Raw genomic sequence first — 19,260 nt, 5'->3', positions numbered from 1 at the left:
AATCTGGTTACACTGAACATGCTTTTTGTTTACAGAACAAATGTGATATTCTGTCCACGTTTACAGAAGAACAGTTTACAGATTTTTACAATATGTAATATAAGTCTCAGGTGTCCCCAGAATGCGTCTGTGAAGTTTTTTCGCAAGCTTGAAGAGAAAGGCTTACAAAAAAAAGTAATGGGTTTTTTGGGTTGGTAGATGCACCAGGGCCCCAATAATAGCTCTTAAACATGGAAAAGGTCAGATTTTCATTATATGTCTGCATTAAAAAAAGAAAAAAGAAAAAAAAAGATTGAAATATAGGCTACTTTGGGTCTAAGAAGTGATTCTTAATTCCCAATTCATTAACAGACGCTGTAAATTGCTATGTCTGCTTTCTATAGAGCGTTTAAGAGCCTCCATGTTAGTTGGACTTCCCTGGCGACACTTTGAAATTTTGTCTTACATGTAGTTAATCATGCAAAGCAGACATACACAAGCTTGCACAGTCTTTCCTTTTGGGATATTCTGGTTTCACAGCAAGTTCTGAAAGGTGTACTCAAAGCATAACCAACAACAAAAACTCTGAACAAAAGGTTTATTAGCACGGTTGGATGCACATGATAAAGGAAGGTTTTGAAACTGGTTTCTGCATCTGTTGGAGCGCTTGTGTAGTTTGCTATTGACAGGCTGGAGGTGATGAAAACCAGAAGATGTATCAATAAAGGCCCAGTGCTTTTTAGACCTGCTTGAGCAAGTCCAGCAATGCACGACCAAACATAACATCCTCCCATTTATCCTTCACTGCTGTTAATGAACAGGTGGCATTCATCTCTTTATGAGCTCTAAAGAGTTTTTATTTTTTATACAATAAGGCATCTGTATGTCTTGGATATGTTCTACAGCACCTCCTCAGTTATATGTAAACTATATGACCAAAAGTATGTGGACCCCCCTTCGAATTATTGAATTGCAGCTTCCTATTCCAATATTTTCTTTAAGGGCACATCTTAAATATATATTTCACCCAAAAATTAAATTTGTCATCATCTAACTTCATGTCATTGCAAATGCAGAAAACTTGTTTATTTTCGGTATAACATACTCTCATCTTTTTTCTCCATCCAATGAAAGTCCACACTACCAAAAATTTCAAGCTTCAAAAAGTTCAAAAAGACATCATAAAAGTAATTCATGTGATTTAAACAGTTCAAGTCGTATGGTAAGAAATGATGAACAGATTTAATTTAGGCATTTATTCACGTATAAACACTGAGAAATGCACATAATAAGAGCACGTGGATCACTTAAGGATTACATGGATTACTATTTGAATCATGAAAAATTTGTCACTACACAATGAAAAAAAAAAAACAAAAACAAAAAAAAAAAAATATATAAAATAAATATTTTTCTTTTAACAACAAAGGACAGTGATGTCATTGAATAGTGCAGCATTTTATTTTATGGAACATATGATAAAATAAAACAAAACTTAACAAAAACAAAAGAATTCTATAACAACATTTTTTAAATAAATTATTTTTTTTAAATGTCAATAAATATTCTTTGGCATCTGCTATATTTTGAAAGGTTACATCTTTTTAAGACCAACAATAAGAACTGCTTTCAAAAGTAAAGGTCCTTTATGGGCACCTGCGGTTCCATAAACAACCTTTAACATCCACGCAGTCTTTCCATTGCAGTTTATAGTGGAAAAAGGTTCTTAAACTGATCTCCACATTCTGTTAAGATCTCTTCATTGAAAGGATGGTTCTTCTGTGGCATCTCTGTGAAAACCCACTCTTGGAGAGCTGAGTGTTTTTCTGTGAGGATGGCACACAGAACAGTGCGACTCAATGGCCACCTCATGTGAATGGAATTTATTGCTTTGCTCTAATAACAGGAGGGTTTCTAAAATAAACTATTATGTTGGCAGACGGTCCCCAAATCTGGTCTGTAACATGTCAGACGAAGCACTCTGTAAGTTCTCTTGCTGGCCTCTCTGCAGAATATTGCCCTCTGCCCCATTTTGGGCGATTTTGCCAACGTCATAAGTCATATGAGCTCTAGACTTTGGAGATGGCTCTCAGGGGTGGAAAGTTGAAGTTATCTTTGTGTCAGCGGATGTAAATTGCAGCATGTCTGACACGAGCTAGTGAGGTGGGCTGTAACTGCCTGATGTTTTGTTAATGTGAGTTTTGTCAGCTTTCCAGCTGGAGCGTTACACACTAGACACACTAGTCATTCCTGAATGTGAGAGCGCCTGGTATAGTCAGCTTGACACAGTGTTATGTTTACATTACCATGTAAAGCTCAGCTTTACTTACAAACCTGAACACGTCTACTTTAAGTGAATTTTTCTGCCAGCCAGCAATTTTAGCACAATTTTAGATTTTATTTTATTTATTACTCTACGTGACAAGTAAATATTTCTGCTAACAAATGATATTTTATTTTTTATTTTATTTTGTTATTTAAAGGATAAGTCCACTTCCTGAATAAAAATTTCCTGATAATTTACTCGCCCCCATATCATCCGAGATGTTTGTGTCTTTCTTTCTTCAGTCACAAATAAATAAATTTTCTCCAAATAAACAACCCCAAATTTGGCCAGCGATATCAATATCCAAAAAATCCAAAATACAGTTTCAATACAGCTTCAAAGCACTCTACACGATCACACCACACGAACAAAGCCCATAAATAATGAAACAATCAGTCATATTCTGAAAAAATCTTATTTATATACTTTTTAACAATTCCTGGAATGCTTTCCTCAAAAAAACTTAATTTCTTTGCATCATGGGGGTGAGTAAATTATCAGGAAATGTTTATTCTGGAAGTGAACTTATCCTTTAATTAATTTTAATTAATTTTTTTTATTACGCTAAGTGACAAGTGAAATTTTCTGCCAACCAACAATTTTATTTTTTTGGCTTATTTAGTTATTTATGGCATGAACTCAAAATCGGTTGTCGGTAAGAAATCGAAATCGATCCCATTTTTTTGACTGAGTAAAGTTGTTTGAACTTTGGCAGCCTCTTCAGTAATGCTTTGACTGCAGTGTTATTCTATAGAGTTGCATGCATTGGGCAGTGCTGTTGTCTGCATTACATGATCACTTTTACTCTATGCTCCTGATTTTAAGTGATGACCTATTACACTTTATATATTTAGTCTTGTTATGACTACCAGCATTCCTGCAGATAAACACAGTGCCCAGAGGGAGTTTATGTCTGTGGAGAGAGCTGTTATTATCCCATCATTTGTGTGGAAGATCTGAGCAAAGCTCGTACGCTGCCATGTAATTACACTTTTGCCCTGAAAAATCCACTGCTCTGATGGAATCACATCTCTCCTGACTGAGTTTGTAGTGTGAAAGACTGTTTCATGTTCTGCACTTCCCTTCTCTATTTCCTGTCTCAGCACTAGTCCAGGCTGGACTTAAGACATTTCACATGCATCACACTGGCTATTCTTTGCAGTAGGTAGGCGGATGAATGGAAACATATCTCCTAGAATGACATATTTTTGGCACCTTATTAAATTGTTATCCTCCTGTTGAATTGATTTAAAGATCAGAATTGTCTTTGTCAGAGCAGCATTACATTTATGTCAGATCTGGATTTTGTACATCTGGCAGGGTCTCCTCAGATTCTCTGAATGCTGCAGGCCTTGGAGGATTTGAACTACAAACAAATGTTTGCTCTTACCGTCTCTTTTGAAGTCTGTTTCCAATGGCCTGTCCAACATTGAGTTTACTGCGAGGGTGGTCCTCAGATTCTTGGATTTAAAAAACAGATTTGATTGATTTTCTATGTAAGAAGCCCTTGTGAACACTTCTGTGTTATTGTGAAACTGACTAACTAAAATTGTTTTGGAAATTTCTTTTTTTTTTTTTTTTTGATGCTACTAGGGCTGGGCGATTATATAAAAAAGGATATTTTGATATTGTCAAAATTTTTACGGTATTCTATAGCCTATATATCTCGATATGTTTGCATTTGCTTTTAAATAATAAAAAAAAAAACATGATTTTCTTTTGCCCATTAAAAAAAAAAAAACAAAAAAAATGTGTCATTTATTTTTGGAAGGTGGAACAGCTATTGTTACAAATGTTTAGTGCAAATTAAAAGCAGTTAAAAAAAAATCTAGACCAACTGTATCACTTACTGCTTTTTATTAAATGAACACACATGTATATGGTAACTGAAGTAGTGCAAAACCAGTACAGAAAGTGCATTCCGTCAACTTTTTTAGTGCATGCAATTCACAATTTACACTACCACCGAGGGAAATAATTAAACTGGGATAAGTATGTTTTAAAGTTTTTAGCTAAGAGCACAAGTCTATCAACTGTCTCTGGTTTAAGAGAAAGCTTGTTTGTGTGTTGGCGTTTTCAGATCATCATCAGCGGCGCTTCCGCAATGAGGAGCATGCATTTGCGTTCGCATGGTTGCCAGATTGCTTAAAATAAGCAAAACATCAGGCAGAAAATGTATCCTTGTGACAGTGAAGATCTGATTCAGGATTTGAACTCTTGATATCTGGCAACTGTACTTATGAAAGCTTGCATAGAAGAGGCGTGTAAAGCAGTCTGCAATAACATTGTTGTCTCCTCCTTTGGACGTTCGATGCATTCTTTTGGGAAAGTATGCTTGAATTTGAAATATTTGATATTCACAATATTTTCTAATTTTACATTGTCGTCAAAATTTGATCGAAATTATCGTAATATTCAATATATTGCCCAGCTCTAAGAGCTTACTGGAAGGATGATGATCAGTTAAAACGTTGCTGGATGGTCTCTTTTAGGCATTGTCCGAGGGAATGCAATCCTGGTCACGCTCCGATTCTGGGAGGAACGATCCGATTCCCAAAACGATTCTTAATTAATTATCCTGCTGTGCAAAAAAATACTCTAAACTTTATATTTTCACCAAAATTGAGTTACTATGCTTTTTGTATATAGTTAGAATATCTGTTTGACAGTATTGCCAAATTAAAAAGGGATTATGAATATTTCTTTTTCAATACTTTTAATTTATTAACAAAAAGGTATTTTCAGGATTAACAAACTCTGAATGAATGGTAAGCCATACAATTGCAATGAACAATCATTAAGAATAAACAGTTCTCAATTTGTATGACAATTTATGTGACAAAAAAAAAATTTTGTGTGATCAATACACACACTGTGTAATCAATTAAAAAAGGGATATCTTGATATTGTCAAAATTTTTAACGGTATTCTATAGCCTATATATCTATATGTTTGCATTTGCTTTTAAATAATAATAAAAAAAAACATGATTTTCTTTTGCCCATTAAAAAAATAACAAAAACAATTTCTTTGTTTTTGGAAGATGGAACAGCTATTGTTACAAATGTTTAGTGCAAATTAAAGCAGTTAAAAAAAAATCTAGACCAAGTGATCACTTATTGCTTTTTATTAAATGAACACATGTATATGTAACTGAAGTAGTGAAAAACAAGTACAGAAAGTGCATTCTGTCAACTTTTTTAGTGCATGCAATTCACAATTTACACTGTGCCACCAAGGGAAATAATTAAACTGGGATAAGTATTTTTCAAGTTTTTAGCTAAGAGCACAAGTCTATCAACTGTCTCTGGTTTAAGAGAAGCTTGTTTGTTGGTGTTTTCAGATCATTATCAGCGGCGCTTCCGCAATGAGGAGCAGGCGTTTGCGTTCGCATGGTTGCCAGATTGCTTAAAATAAGCAAAACATCAGGCAGAAAATGTATCCTTGTGACAGTGAAGATCTGATTCAGGGATTTGAACTCTTGATATCTGGCAACTGTACTCATGAAAGCTCGCGTAGAAGAGGCGTGTAAAGCAGTCCACAATAACATGTTGTCTCCTCCTTTGGACGTTCGATGCGTTCTTTTGGGAAAGTATGCTTGAATTTGAAATATTTGATATTCACAATATTTTCTAATTTTACATTGTCGTCAAAATTATTCTGATATTATCGCTAATATTCAAAATATCGCCCAGCTCTAATAGCTACTGAAGGACTGATCAATTAAAACAGTTGCTGGATGTTCTCTTTTAGGCATTGTCCAGGAATGCAATCCTGGTCACTCTTGTTAAATAATCAGCAAAAACTTTTCAATTATTTGTGCCGAGTTGTTTGAAAGATTGAGCGTTATTACATAGCACTATGGAGAAAAAATAAATCAAGTTAATCAAGGAGTTTTAAAGCAATAGTTGGTTATTGTCTGCTGTAGGGCTGTCACAATTCCTCAATTCAATTCGAGTACTCTATTAAAAAAAAAATCCTCTATTTGCATTTTGCCCGTGTCGAGTAACTGGCAAAATACTGGAAGTGGTGCATTCTACGGACGAGAATCCATGAAATGAGTTATTAGACCCATTTCCAAGGTTGCTTGATATGTTAAACCCATTTAAAAATCACAATAAAGCATAATGCTATTGTGAAATCACATATGCTACGATTCAATTAAATAAATATATGCGATGCAGGTTTAATATGTAATTTAATTACAGTAGTCAACATTTGAAGTGGATCAAAAAAGTTCATCAGTTGTCTAGACAAGAACTCATTTCGGTTACAACACAAAAATGAAATGAACCAATCCAAATAAAAAATAGACTATTTAAATTAAATTAATGTAGGTTACATATGTGTGTGTCAGAGTAGCTCTGCTCACAGTAAATGCTGCTCCACACAAACTGTTATCATTTACATGTGTGTAGAATCTCAGTCTGCATATTGTTGTGAGTTTGGGTTTATTAACATTCATCTGGGGACGCAGCATGTGCCATTTCATCAAGGTAAATAATTGATATACCTACGTAAATATAGGAGAATACTTCAATATGATAAAAGCTCAAACTCTTGCAGTGAGTTCATAAGTAAAACCATTTGATTACTTGCTTTTGATACTTTATTTTGATCCAATTATTATTGCCTCAAAAAACTATTATACATGTATGTATCAATTTTATGATTACTCGATTAATCGACAGAAAAAGCTATTGTTCGCTTAGGTCTTTTTTTTGACATAACAAAAAAAAGATTACCAAATTTATGATTACTCGATTAATCGACAGAATAATCAACTGATTACTCGATTGCCAGAATAATCGTTAGCGACAGCCCTAGTCTACTGGTGTATACAGATACTGCATCCAAATACAGGACACGTGGATTGATGGATGGATGCATTTGATGTGGTCAGGAACTGCAGCACTTGATTTCATGTTATCACATGATATTGTGAGATTGGATGATGTCATTGGATGATGAGCTTTAACGAATTGACGGCATAGGTGACTGTTCCATATTAGATGCCAGTTTAGAACAATGCCGTCTTTGATGCACATCTCAGAAGTTCTTTAATGCTATTGGAACAAGTACAAGTACATTTCAAACTAATGAGCCACTGCTGGCCTCACTAACCATATCAACCAGCTGTTCTGAACCGGATCTAAGGAAACTTGTTTTGGGGTTTTCCATTTTCTGACATCGTCATAAAGGAAACAAACTGTTCTGGAATGCTGTAATGCTGTGCCTGTCAGGAACCACCACGAGCTGTTTTCCATGCTTGTCACCTCATGCTAAGTACATCTGCAGATGTGCTGGTGAACAAGGTCTGGAAGTTGATCATCTTGGTGTCTTTTTGCAGATCCATGATTGCAGGCCAGAACTGACAATTGAGTGAATTAACGAATAAAGTAAAGCCAGGAATGTGCCCAGTCAGACCTGAAACACAAAACATACTGATCCCTCTTTCAAAGCTAACACAGTTGCTCATATATGGTCAGGGCCAGAGCTGGGTAGTAACTGATTACATGTAATCTGGATTACGTAATCAGATTCCAAAAAGTTAGTACTTGTTATTCGGTTATGAGTATTTTAAAATGTAATGTAATTAGACTACAGTTACTTTTTTTATTGATTGCATGATTACATTTCATTCTTACAATAGCTATAATTATTCATAATTTGATTTTATTTTTCATCTTTTCAAATTTTCCTTTCTAAAACAGCCGACTGCTTGTATACATTCAGAAAGTCTTCCAGTTTTGTGGATATTCACACACAGACCAGTCACTAGTCAGATGACTATAATTACACAGAAAATTGAGAGGCCACACTCAATTTGAGATCTGGATTTACAAAAATAATTTAATACTCTTCATGATGTTAATAATAACAAATAAACATTTTCTTCATCTTTGTATTTTTATATCAGTACGGTACAAGATTATCCTTTTTAAATCAATGTGATAAATGAGTTGGGTCAGAAGTAATCTAAAAGTAATCAAAAAGTAGTCTGATCATATTACCTAAAATGTGTAGCCTAATGTATTGGATTATGTTACTAACTACAATTTTTGTCATGTAATTTGGAATCAGTAATCTACCCAGCTCTGGTCAGAGCATAAATAAAACATCTCATCCGTGGAAGAGAATGCAATGTTCTTCTCAATTTACTTCATGGGAAGCTACAATTACCTAAATGGGTTTTTAGCGGTGTTGTTTTTCCCAACCAGTTCAGCTCTTCCAAAGTTTCTCCCCTTTATCCCTCTCCTTTTTTTATGAATCTGGCAACCAGTTCCGGACTAAACGGTTCTCCAGAGGACGAGATGGAGTGTTAACAAGCTTCTACATTCTCAGTCTGGCCGAGGGTGTGCTGCCCCCATCCTGGAGCCGGACTCTCCCACGGGGGGCGGCTCGGCGTACTGCAGCCATCACCTCTTTATGAGCGCTCTGAGTGGCCTGCTTGCCGACAGTTGCCAGGCGAGTAACTCGCTGAAAAAGGAGAATCCGCTGTGAAAGGTGGTGATTCAGAGGCTTGAGTGCTCGCAGGCACCCTGAGCCAAAATAATTAGATCAGCGTATTTTCCCAGGTCTCCACACTGGCCCTTTTGTTGGCCTCGCTCCAGTGTGGTGGCAGCAGCCTGCTGATTACTGCTGTGGGCCGATAACACCAGGGATGAAGGTTCAATCCTAAGTAGAGCTGACTTGGGAACTGATAAGATGCATGATCATAGACGTTACAAGAAATTACAGAAGAAAAAAAATGCATTTAAGAACATGACTCAGAGTGCTGAACTCCGGTGAAGATGATTCTTTTTTTATTTATTAATCCATTCTTTTTATATAGGCAGTGTTATGAAGGTTAAAGATTACAAGTTACCTTGTTATAATATATTACTTTATTAAAGTACTGTAACTGATTACATTTACTTTTTAATTACTTAAAAGTTAACCTTAAAACAATACAAATCACTTATCACTTTAAGAATTTCAAAATCAAATCACACCCAAAACAAATAATACTAAAGCACATCCACTTAAGCACCTCTTCTTACTTTGAGGTCATTCTGAGGATAAATACTGGTTTAAAATCATAACAAGAAACTGTTTAATAGCTATGATGCTGTTTTTGAAATCAAATCTTTGCATAGCTATGACAGAAAACACTGACCATGCAATTCGGGAAAGAAATCAATCAAATCTTTGTGTGTGTGAAAATATTCAGATGTAACCCCCTTTGTAATCGTTAACATTTTCATAAGTAACTAATTTAATTGCACACTTTTTCTTTTAGTAACTGTAATGGATTACAGCTACATTTATTTTATAATTAAATGATGTAATTCTGTTGAATATCCTCAACACTAAATATAGGAGATGTCTCGGAGACGTTCAAAATGTGTGTTGTTGAGGCCTCCAGGAACAGCTGAGTTGAGAACCGCTGTTATAATTTGCATATTAAGCCGAGATTGGAGAAAGTAGCTAGTTTAACAAAAAGATTAGTAGCACGATTGTTGTAGTGTGTGCAGAGCTAATTCAAGCGAGCTCAGAACCAGTTTCAGAAAGTGTGTGAACAGTATTTGTCAGTCAGTGTGTATGTAAATGTCCTTGTTTTCCAGACAAACAACATATGCCTTTTCATCTCTGGTTTGCTTTCACAAATCATTGCCAAAGTCAGCCTACTTATTCACTTTGTTTTGCCTTTGGCTTTTCCTTTTGCCCATGATTTGAGACTGGAAACACCTGTTCATGGCTCAGAGGTGCTTAACTACATGTGTTTTTAATTTGTTTTTTGTTAAAATTAAACACAACCATAATTGTGGTGCTGCAGAACTGGCAGATGGGCCTTAGCTTTCCACATAATCTGACTCAATTTTTACATTTGCTACACAAATCTGCTTTATTTATATTGACTTAATGACTTAAGACTCATTAACGGCAAGAAAATTAACTATATTAGAGTCCATAACATTCTTTTCGTTTAGAAGCATGCACTGCATTTATCGTCTGCCGGTTTAATAAACCTTTCAGTAAACAGTTATTTAAAGAACCATTTTTTTTTCTTTGTGTGAAGACCATTTAATAATCCGAAGAACCTTTTTTCACTATAAAAGCATCTTTTGTGCAATGGAAAGATTTCTTGGATGTTAAAGAATTAAAGGAACCACAGAATCCAATAACGAACCTTCATGTTTGATAGTGTGGAGTTTCTCATTTATGCAGAGACATGGAGTGACCATCTGGTTTAATATTTGGAAATCTATCAATAAATTTAGAAAAGAATTTAACATCTAAACGTTTTGAAGTTCACATCTGTAGAGCAGGAATTATGTTCTTTTGCAACTTTCCGATTCTGCTGCGCTGATTCCATTAGGATGCCATTAATAATCCACAAATGGATTCACGTAAAATGTGTACGTTCAAAAGCATCCTCTGCTTTTCTGTGTGACTCATGTCTTTGGATTGTGCATTAGTTTCAGCCACTGGAATGTTTGAGATATTTCATATGCGAATTAAAAGGGAAATGTGTCTGTAACCCTAGTGTGTGTGGGTTCTGCCATGGCCTCGCCGGCTCTGAAAGACACCATCTGTGTGTGTTATGGCAGATAATCATTCAGCAGGCTGCGAGGCGGCATTAAATAAACCTACAGAACCAATGTTTGATTAGCGGATCACCAACTTCATCAAGATCCTCCTAATCTTTGCAGTTCTTTGTTTCAGCACAGATGAATAATGTATATTTTGCGTAAATAGTTGGCTGACTTGTCTTTGGAGAGCCAGTCTGATTTGTGTTATACAATAATGATTTATATATACATTTAATCTTTCAAATGTGAAGTTGTGGTAGTACTGTAATGGTTTTATTAAAAACAAAACATCAGGACAGGATCATTTTCATTACCGTATTTCAGTACGTATGGGGTAAAATTAGCCATGTGGTGTGTTTGTTAGGACTGTGTGGATGAGTCCTAATCACTCGCGAATGCTTCAGCTGGCAGCGTGTTATGGATTATTACTTGAATACAGCACTGTAATTATGTGAAGAACTGGACCAGCTGTTTATAGCACGTCAAATGTGGTTTGCGACATGCACATTCCCAGCTTACTTCTATTTAAAGATAATTTGCCTAAAAACAATTTAATTTATTGGAACAGATGAAACGAAGAAATAATTGCAACAACATATTAAGCAAGCATAATTTATGCGCCATATGTAATGGTTCTCACGCTGTTTTCAGTCTCAGAAGGGAATCACTCCACACTGTTAAACAAGGATGTAATTTGCCTTTAACTGCATACAGTGAGCTTGTTAAACACCGGCCCAGTTACCATCTGATGATTATATGAAAACTCCACTTGTGTTGTCCGTGTGATCAACTCAATTTAAGGCACTCATGGAGCACCTCAGAAATCACACTGTCAGCAGTAATGTGTTTTATGATAAATGAGATGCTCTTTTTGGAGCAGATGAAGGACAAACTTAACGCCGTTTCAGATCAAACACTCGCCCGAAGCTGCTTTACTCCTTGCATCACAATTAATGGTCATTTTCCAGTGAAGAGAGCTCTTAGTCGTAGTCTGATGTTTTCTTTATTATTTTGCTGCTGGTGCAAAATAATATGATCCAAGAAGAATTCTTAAGAAAAATGACATAATCTAGCTTTAATAATGCACATGTATCTCATTTTGGCAATTTTCAGCCATTTTATTTTAATTTAAAAATAATCATAATTATCATTATTCAAAAAACAAAATACTTTTTTTTTTTTTTTTGTAAATATATTTTTGTTGAGTTGTATAATACCGATTCCCCACAGAAATTAATATTCACTGTTCACAGTAGAATATGTATATTCAAGTCAATTTATGAATTGCATGTTTGTGTATTTCTATAAATGACCTGTTGGTAACACTTAAAAAATGGGAAATTGATTTTTTTCCTCAATAAACTCCTAATTTGCTATTTATTAATAGTAGTGGAAAGTTTATTTTAGTAGTGAATAGTAGTGAAAATTAAACTTACCGGATATTTTCCACCCCTTTGCAACCCTAGTAAGGTGGCTGTTAAGTTTAGGTATGAGGTGGATTAAGGGATCTAGAATAAATGCAGAATAAAGCATTAATGTGTGCTTTATAAGTATATATGCTAGTAATATTCATGCTAAAAAGCAGTGAGAATCGATCATTAAAATAAAGTGTTACAGACCTGTTTAACCTGTCTCTGAATTTTAATATGGGTTTACAGCTGCTGCTGCTGCTGTTGTTGCATATTTGTTGTGTATACTCTAGAACAGATGCTAAGGTTCAGTTATTTCATTATAATAATTTGACGAGAGCGCATCTTGCCTGTTAGTCCTTGTTTATTTGAGCACAGGTCTTGACTGATGGCGTACTAACAGTCTCCTGTCTGTTCTGCAGGGGCTGACGTGAACCGGTCCGAGTCTGGAGAGATCGAGGCTGTAGCTGAGGCCCAGAGCCGAGGACTGCCAACAGCTGAAGGTACAGGAACACAAGGCCTGCTTAAACTCTATCCAGAAAGCCTCGTCCCAACACTGTGTATTCATATGACCTTATATCCTGCAGTTTAATTTTAGGCCAGAGCTGGGTAGTAACTGAATACATGTAATCTGTATTACGTAATCAGATTCAAAAGAGCCAGTACTTGTTATTCGATTGAGTATTCTTTCTGCATCCCACTGCATCTCATGTTTTTAAATGAAAAAAGTGCTCTTTTGTTTTTGGTCCTTAGCATTAAACTATACATACATACATACATACATACATGATGCTTTTTGTTTCTAATTGTTTAAGCAACGTAATTAACCCTTGTGTGACCTTTTGGATATTTTTGTCAGTTTTATTATTTTTTTAACTGCTATTTTTAATTGCAGTGCCATTTAACTAAAATAATGCACTTTTTGTTAATAGGCTTTCATTGGGTTGGCAAGACTTCAAAATTATATATATATTTTTTTTACTAGTTTTTACCAGATGGTGCCATTTTTTCAGGTTTGGCCTATAAGGCAAATACTCGCTTTATTCCTGTTTTCTGCATCTGCATATTACAGAGCCAATTGGATAAATAATGCAGCTATAATGGTGTGGGTGTGTTGGTATGAATGTCAGAGTGTGGTTTGCAGTGGCGGCTCATGGGTTATAAAATAAAGGAGGCACACTAATTGTATTGGACTGGAATCCCTGTCGATTATTATTATTATTTGCTTAACCGCTTTAAAATGGCTTTTTGGTTGCTTTTAGTCAGAAAACGTAAAGAAAACAACACGCATACAACAATATAATTTCACTTACCTGTTTTATCACCTGAAGCAAACATCCATCCCTTCTTAAAAGTATGTGTTAAAAGCGAGCTGCCTGTTAAGCTGACTGCTGTATTCTATGTCCAGCTTAGACGTGTTTTCCTTTTTTTAATTTGTATATATACTGTTTGAATGACAGCTTGGTAAATCTGTTGGCGATCAAATAATCAATATCGCTGCTCATCATAAGTAATTAGTGCATTATAAGTGCAGCGCGAGACGTTCAAATTAATATCACGTATTTTACATTTACGTGTCTGTGATTGGTTATTATCAGAAGGGAGGCTTGCCTCCTCTGCGAGGTTTCTTTTCTCAACACTCATCAGCGCTGAAAGTGAACACTCAATGCTGATTGGCTAATTTTTTTTTTAACCAACGGAGGCACGAGAGCTCAGCTACCCCCGGCCCCCTTCTCTATCACCTAGCAGTTGTAATTACATCAGCAGATTCGGCACATTCGCGATAGAAATGCAGCGCTTTCCAACTTCAGAAACATTTTATGGTTTTACAACTGTGAAATTACAAACAAAAAAATACACATTCTGAGATATGAACTGAAATTAATTGTGAATTTTATTAACATTATGTGCCCCCCCTCCCATCCCCACACAAAAATCCACTTCAAACAATGAACAACCTACAGAGCCGCCACTGGTGGTTTGTATGTGTGTCATAAAAAAAATTCTGTGTGTGCTTGTAATATTTGAGAGAGAAAAACTCTACTGCAAATCACAAATCCAACCACTGTGTGCACCAGTTTAAAAATCATCAAATCGCCAAAAACAAAATACTTCAAAAACAAATTTTTTAACACAAATCAACATCAATGGCTTTGATTTTCTAGTAGGTTTCGTTAACTTAACTCTGTGCTCCCAAGCTTCAAATTTTTGATAGTTTCGTTTTAGATTATATCAAATATATATATATATAGACCATATATATAACATTTTTGTCCCCTTTGGACCTATGTGTAGATAGTGGTGTTATTTTATTGCTTTGAAGAAACGGCGTTTAAAAGTCATCCTAAGTTTAAAAACACCTCTGCGTTTAAAAGTCATCCTAAGTTTAAAAACACTTGTTGATATCACGTTCGAGTTCATGAGTTTGCCTACCAATGTATGAGAGGAACACAGCTTTCACTCTCAACCAAACTAATATTACTAGCCAATCAGATGTTTTTGCTCTTATAAACACAAGACGTGCATTAGCTGATGAATGGAAAAGAAGCCTGGGTCTCGAGCGCGACACATTAAAAAAGGTGCGAGGCGCAATGGTCAAAGATTGTTATCTAGCGCCATATTTACATAGAAAGCTATTAAAAAAGCAGCAAAGCTTTGTAAACAGCTCAGAATCATATATTCATGAAAAAAAAAATCAGTTTGAATAAGGAAAGTGATAACTTTGCCATAGTATCCTTTTTAAATGTTAAAGTTGCCTCATTCCATTCATTTCATGCACTTCACTTTAACCATACCATTTATTTTTATATTTTAATATATTATAATTTAAAAGATAATAACAATATTGACTGATAAGTGAGATCTGAATTTAGTCCTTGAAAACCAAAAAAGTAGGTCAAGTCCTGGAAGTTTCTGTACAAACCCTGTTTAAGTGACCAGTTCTTGGATCATTTTAATGGGGTTGTTGTTGTTAATTGAACTGAACTGTAGTTTTCTGTAGTAAACTTTGTATATTTCCTATTTTAATTTACTATTATTTCTTTTGAACAAAACAATCTCAGACATTTCATGTTTTAGATTTGTAGGTCATCTTGTATCCTGTCAAGGACAAAGCTAACCAGCAAAATTTGATATCAAAAGCATCCTAAATGTTTGCATCATATTGTAGTGAGTAACCTTTCTTGTTATTGCTGTTTCAAATAATTCTCCATAATCTGTAGTCTGAGCCTGTCAAGAGCTAATGGTAATGGCAGATACGTTACTAGTTAGTTTCAAGGAAAATCATTTTCTTTTTTTGTTTGCCAAATAACCCTGTGAATGTGTCCACCCCCGCAACACCCAACCCCTGGAAAAAAGTTCAGGCTCAGGATTTTTTTTTTTTTTTTTTTTTTTGCTTTAACCCCTGATGACCATATTTTAGATCTCATAATACGAGACCATACCTAAACTTAACAACTACCTAACTTACTATTAATAAGCAGAGAATTAGGTTAATGGTTTGTTAATAGCGAGAATTGGACCTTAAAATAAAATGTGACCAAAAATCAGTGAATAACTGCATGATAGGTGTTCGCGATAAGGTTTGGATCGTGAAATGCGACCTGCTATGTCTGTCAGGAGTGCGTCTGTGTTTCTGCTTTCAGTGTGCATAAATCAAGAGTTTGAGGAAAAGCCACCACTTTGCTCTGGCAGGCCTGTTTAATAGCAGCTCCGAGTATGAGCGCTGCAGAGACTATTTGTGTTGGCCGCGGGACCAAGGGGTCTGGGGACGAGAGGAAGCCGTAATAGTTTTCAGGAGAGTGAATGAACGTATGAAGGGCAGTGTTTCTAAACCATGCATTACCAGTATGAACTTGAAACAAGAGAAAAGCTCACAGAGGCTGTGAAACACGTTAGCAAGTGAAATGTAGAAGAAACAGTCAGAAGTGAATTCTTTTGTCTGACCAGGTGCATGATTAAGTGTCATTCAGTAAACAATGTCTCCATATTCAAAACCGGTTGTGACAGTCAATAACGGTGTTCTGCATCAAGACATTTTAATAGAATTTTGGTTTCTGTTTTATGGCTTTAGGCTAATTGGCTTCACCCACAGAAACCTTCAGTTGTTTTACACTAAAGAGCATCAAAACATTTATTTTTTTGGAGTTTTGTGATTTTAAAATTGGCAAAATTTGAAAGCTGAGACTTTTCTCAAAAACAAGAAAACAAAAAATGTTGCAATGTTTTGCAATGTTGGTCAGCAAATTAATACATCAACTGTTAACTTTGGATCTTCTTGTAAAAAAAAAAAGTGTGCTTAATTGTATTGAATGTGTATTATACTTCAAATCTTAAAAGGATATATTAAAAAAAGTACTTGCAGATAGTAATGAAAAAAGGCCACTTAAAAGTACTTTTTAAACTTAAGTTAACTTAACTTAACTTTCATGACTGTTTTGTAACATTTAAATAGACTTCAAAAATGCACTTTGTAATTTACTTCAAAGTGCATTTTAAGTCATTGTTCAAAACTTTTGTGAAGTGTTTGAACAATTAAATATGTTGGTATGTTTGACCAGCAATAACTTTGCCAGATCTGCTACAAACTAATAGATTATTGTTAAAATGATGATTGTGAAGCATTGTAAAATCATTATTTTTATCCACCTATCTTGAAATCTACTTTAAAAGTTTTTTTAGCATTTAGTGTTGCGTTTGAAGGCCAGAGGTTGGTTATATGGCTTGTCAGCAGTGCTCGTGTTGTTTATCGTTCCAATCATGGCCGCCCACAAGTAGTCAAACCCACTTAACCTCGCCTGCCAGCTGCACTCACCAATCCTGGGCTACAGAGAGATCTCTCTGAGTGTTTTCTTCTTTCTTTTTTTTCTTTTTCTTTCTTTTTTTTCTTTTTTTTTTTTTGCATAAGTGGCTGCCTGATGGTCCATTCCAACTATGATCGTGAGTCTTCTTCGTTGTTGATTTCATCATCTTTTTTATCTGCAATATTCTTCTAAATTCTGAATCATAGACCTAATCTCTAGCTAATTTGGCTCTATCTAATTCTTCTTTTTTTCGTTAAGTAGTTAATGCATTACTTTGTGCTTCTGAAGTATGTTGTGCTTTAGTAAAGTGAAGTGACGAGTACAGCTTGGCATGCTGGAGTGGGTGCAGCGTTATACTTTGTCTTGTTTGCTCTTTCGGTTGCGCTGGCATCTATGCATGAGTAATAATGGATTAGTGTAATATTAATTTCACATTCTGCCTGTTCTAGCACGCAGACTTTACCTGACTGTAAGTCTAGCCGCACATAGTGGTTCTCAGTGTCGGTGCTGTGGTTCACTGATGTTGAACACGTTCCTGTACAGTAGTGGCTGTCTCATTATGTCACGTCTTCAGAGTGTCAACTGAGCGTGATCACAGCACCCTCGCTCATGTTTACAGATAGCGGAGGGCCTGTAACAGCTTGCCTTTACCACAGTGAGGGTGTATGGACTCATGTGTTTTCACGGCTTCACTTTCTCAGTCATTCACAGTTTGGCTTTGCAACACAATTGGTCCTTTCATGCATTGGTTTCTACACAAATCTTCTGTGATGTGATGCAGATCTTGTCAATGCTGCCTTGGTTTGATGGTGGTCGTTTTTCTGTCTTTTCCTGTCATCTTTTGTTGACTGTTGAATTATCTGCTGCTAGGGATTATTACTGTTTCATGTTGTTTCTAACTGAACAATGTGTTTCAGTTGCATTAAACCCAAGAGTTTACTTTAGTTTTACGCATACTCTGTGGTATACATATAGAGTGTGTGACATAAATTTAGCCCTTAGCACAGTACACGTGTAATGTATGCATGCATCCCTAATTTTCTAACCATGCTTATTCTATACGCATGTTTTTTTTTTCATTGCAGTATTTAGTTGATCCACATAGAGCTGGCAATAAACAATATCATATCAAGATCACAATAAAATATGTTGATGATAATAAGCTTTGGATATCTAACAGTCTATCATGTGGAAGAAATAAATGTGGCAGCAGCAGTCAGTGATTGTGTCTAACAAGTCTGCATGAGTGGTGTAGTTTTGTCTGATACACAAACTCAGACGTGTTATGCTGAATATATGAGGACATGAACACATCTACTTCAGAGCTGTTCTGTGAGTCACTCCAGCTTTACACGGTTTCATTTGAGAAAAAATACCGACATATACACACTTGAATTCATGATCTTCAACCAAAAAAAACGCCAAAAAAAAAAAGTTTGGTTTAACTTGGAGAAATTATGATAGAAATATATTACTATCGTATACTAAAATGTACTTCTGAAAGTAGTAGTAATAATATTATTATTAAGGAATATCATACAACCAAGATATTTTTATCCATGTCTGTTGTGCAGCATCTTATTTGAAAAAAAAAAAAAAAAAAAAAAAAAAAAAAAAAAATATATTTTATGTGGGATGTATTATGTTGGTGAAATTGTTAAAGTTTATTTAATTTCATTATGCACCATTCATGATTATAAATTTGTATCAAAAAGTTTATTTAATTTCATTATGCACCATTCATGATTATAAATTTGTATCAAATCATAAAACACAGAATTTGGGGAAAATAAAACTAAATTAAATTAAAAGATATCATACTCTGTGGGCTTTAGTTGTGAACAAAGAAAGTTATCTTTACATTCATTCTCAAGGTCTAAAACACAAGGAAAACATTTCCTTACACATGTTAATGGTAAAGGAGTATTGTGATTAATATGGAATGATATGAGAAAAATACATATTGTGGTAAAATTTTTGGCCATATGTCCCGACGTGCTGTTTCAAGTCAAAAACTGATAAATGAGATAAATGCAACTCTAGTTCAAGTGTACAACAGCATCTTTACGCCAGTTTTACTAAACAGGGCAAACTAGCACAAGAGCGCAATTTCAAAAGAGCGCCGATGGGTGTGGAAATTTCTGCAAGTGATTTACTAACAACACACA

At 35.2% G+C, this 19,260-nt stretch overlaps 1 protein-coding gene across 1 annotated transcript in view; it reads left to right on the top strand.

The window, feature by feature from the left end:
- The window catches only part of LOC109100375 (tyrosine-protein kinase transmembrane receptor ROR2-like), a 69,939-nt gene that overhangs the window by 36,318 nt on the left and 14,361 nt on the right, over nucleotides 1-19,260 (top strand). The window contains exon 2 of the mRNA XM_042732131.1: nucleotides 12,713-12,793. Coding sequence (XP_042588065.1) covers nucleotides 12,713-12,793 — 81 coding nt within the window. The remainder of the gene's footprint in view (nucleotides 1-12,712; nucleotides 12,794-19,260) is intronic.

The sequence above is a fragment of the Cyprinus carpio genome, chromosome B10, assembly GCF_018340385.1.
Source record: "Cyprinus carpio isolate SPL01 chromosome B10, ASM1834038v1, whole genome shotgun sequence".
NCBI classification, from domain to species: Eukaryota; Metazoa; Chordata; class Actinopteri; order Cypriniformes; family Cyprinidae; genus Cyprinus; species Cyprinus carpio.
Note: the sequence above shows the minus strand (reverse complement) of the source record. Positions and strands in the feature narration are given on the sequence as shown.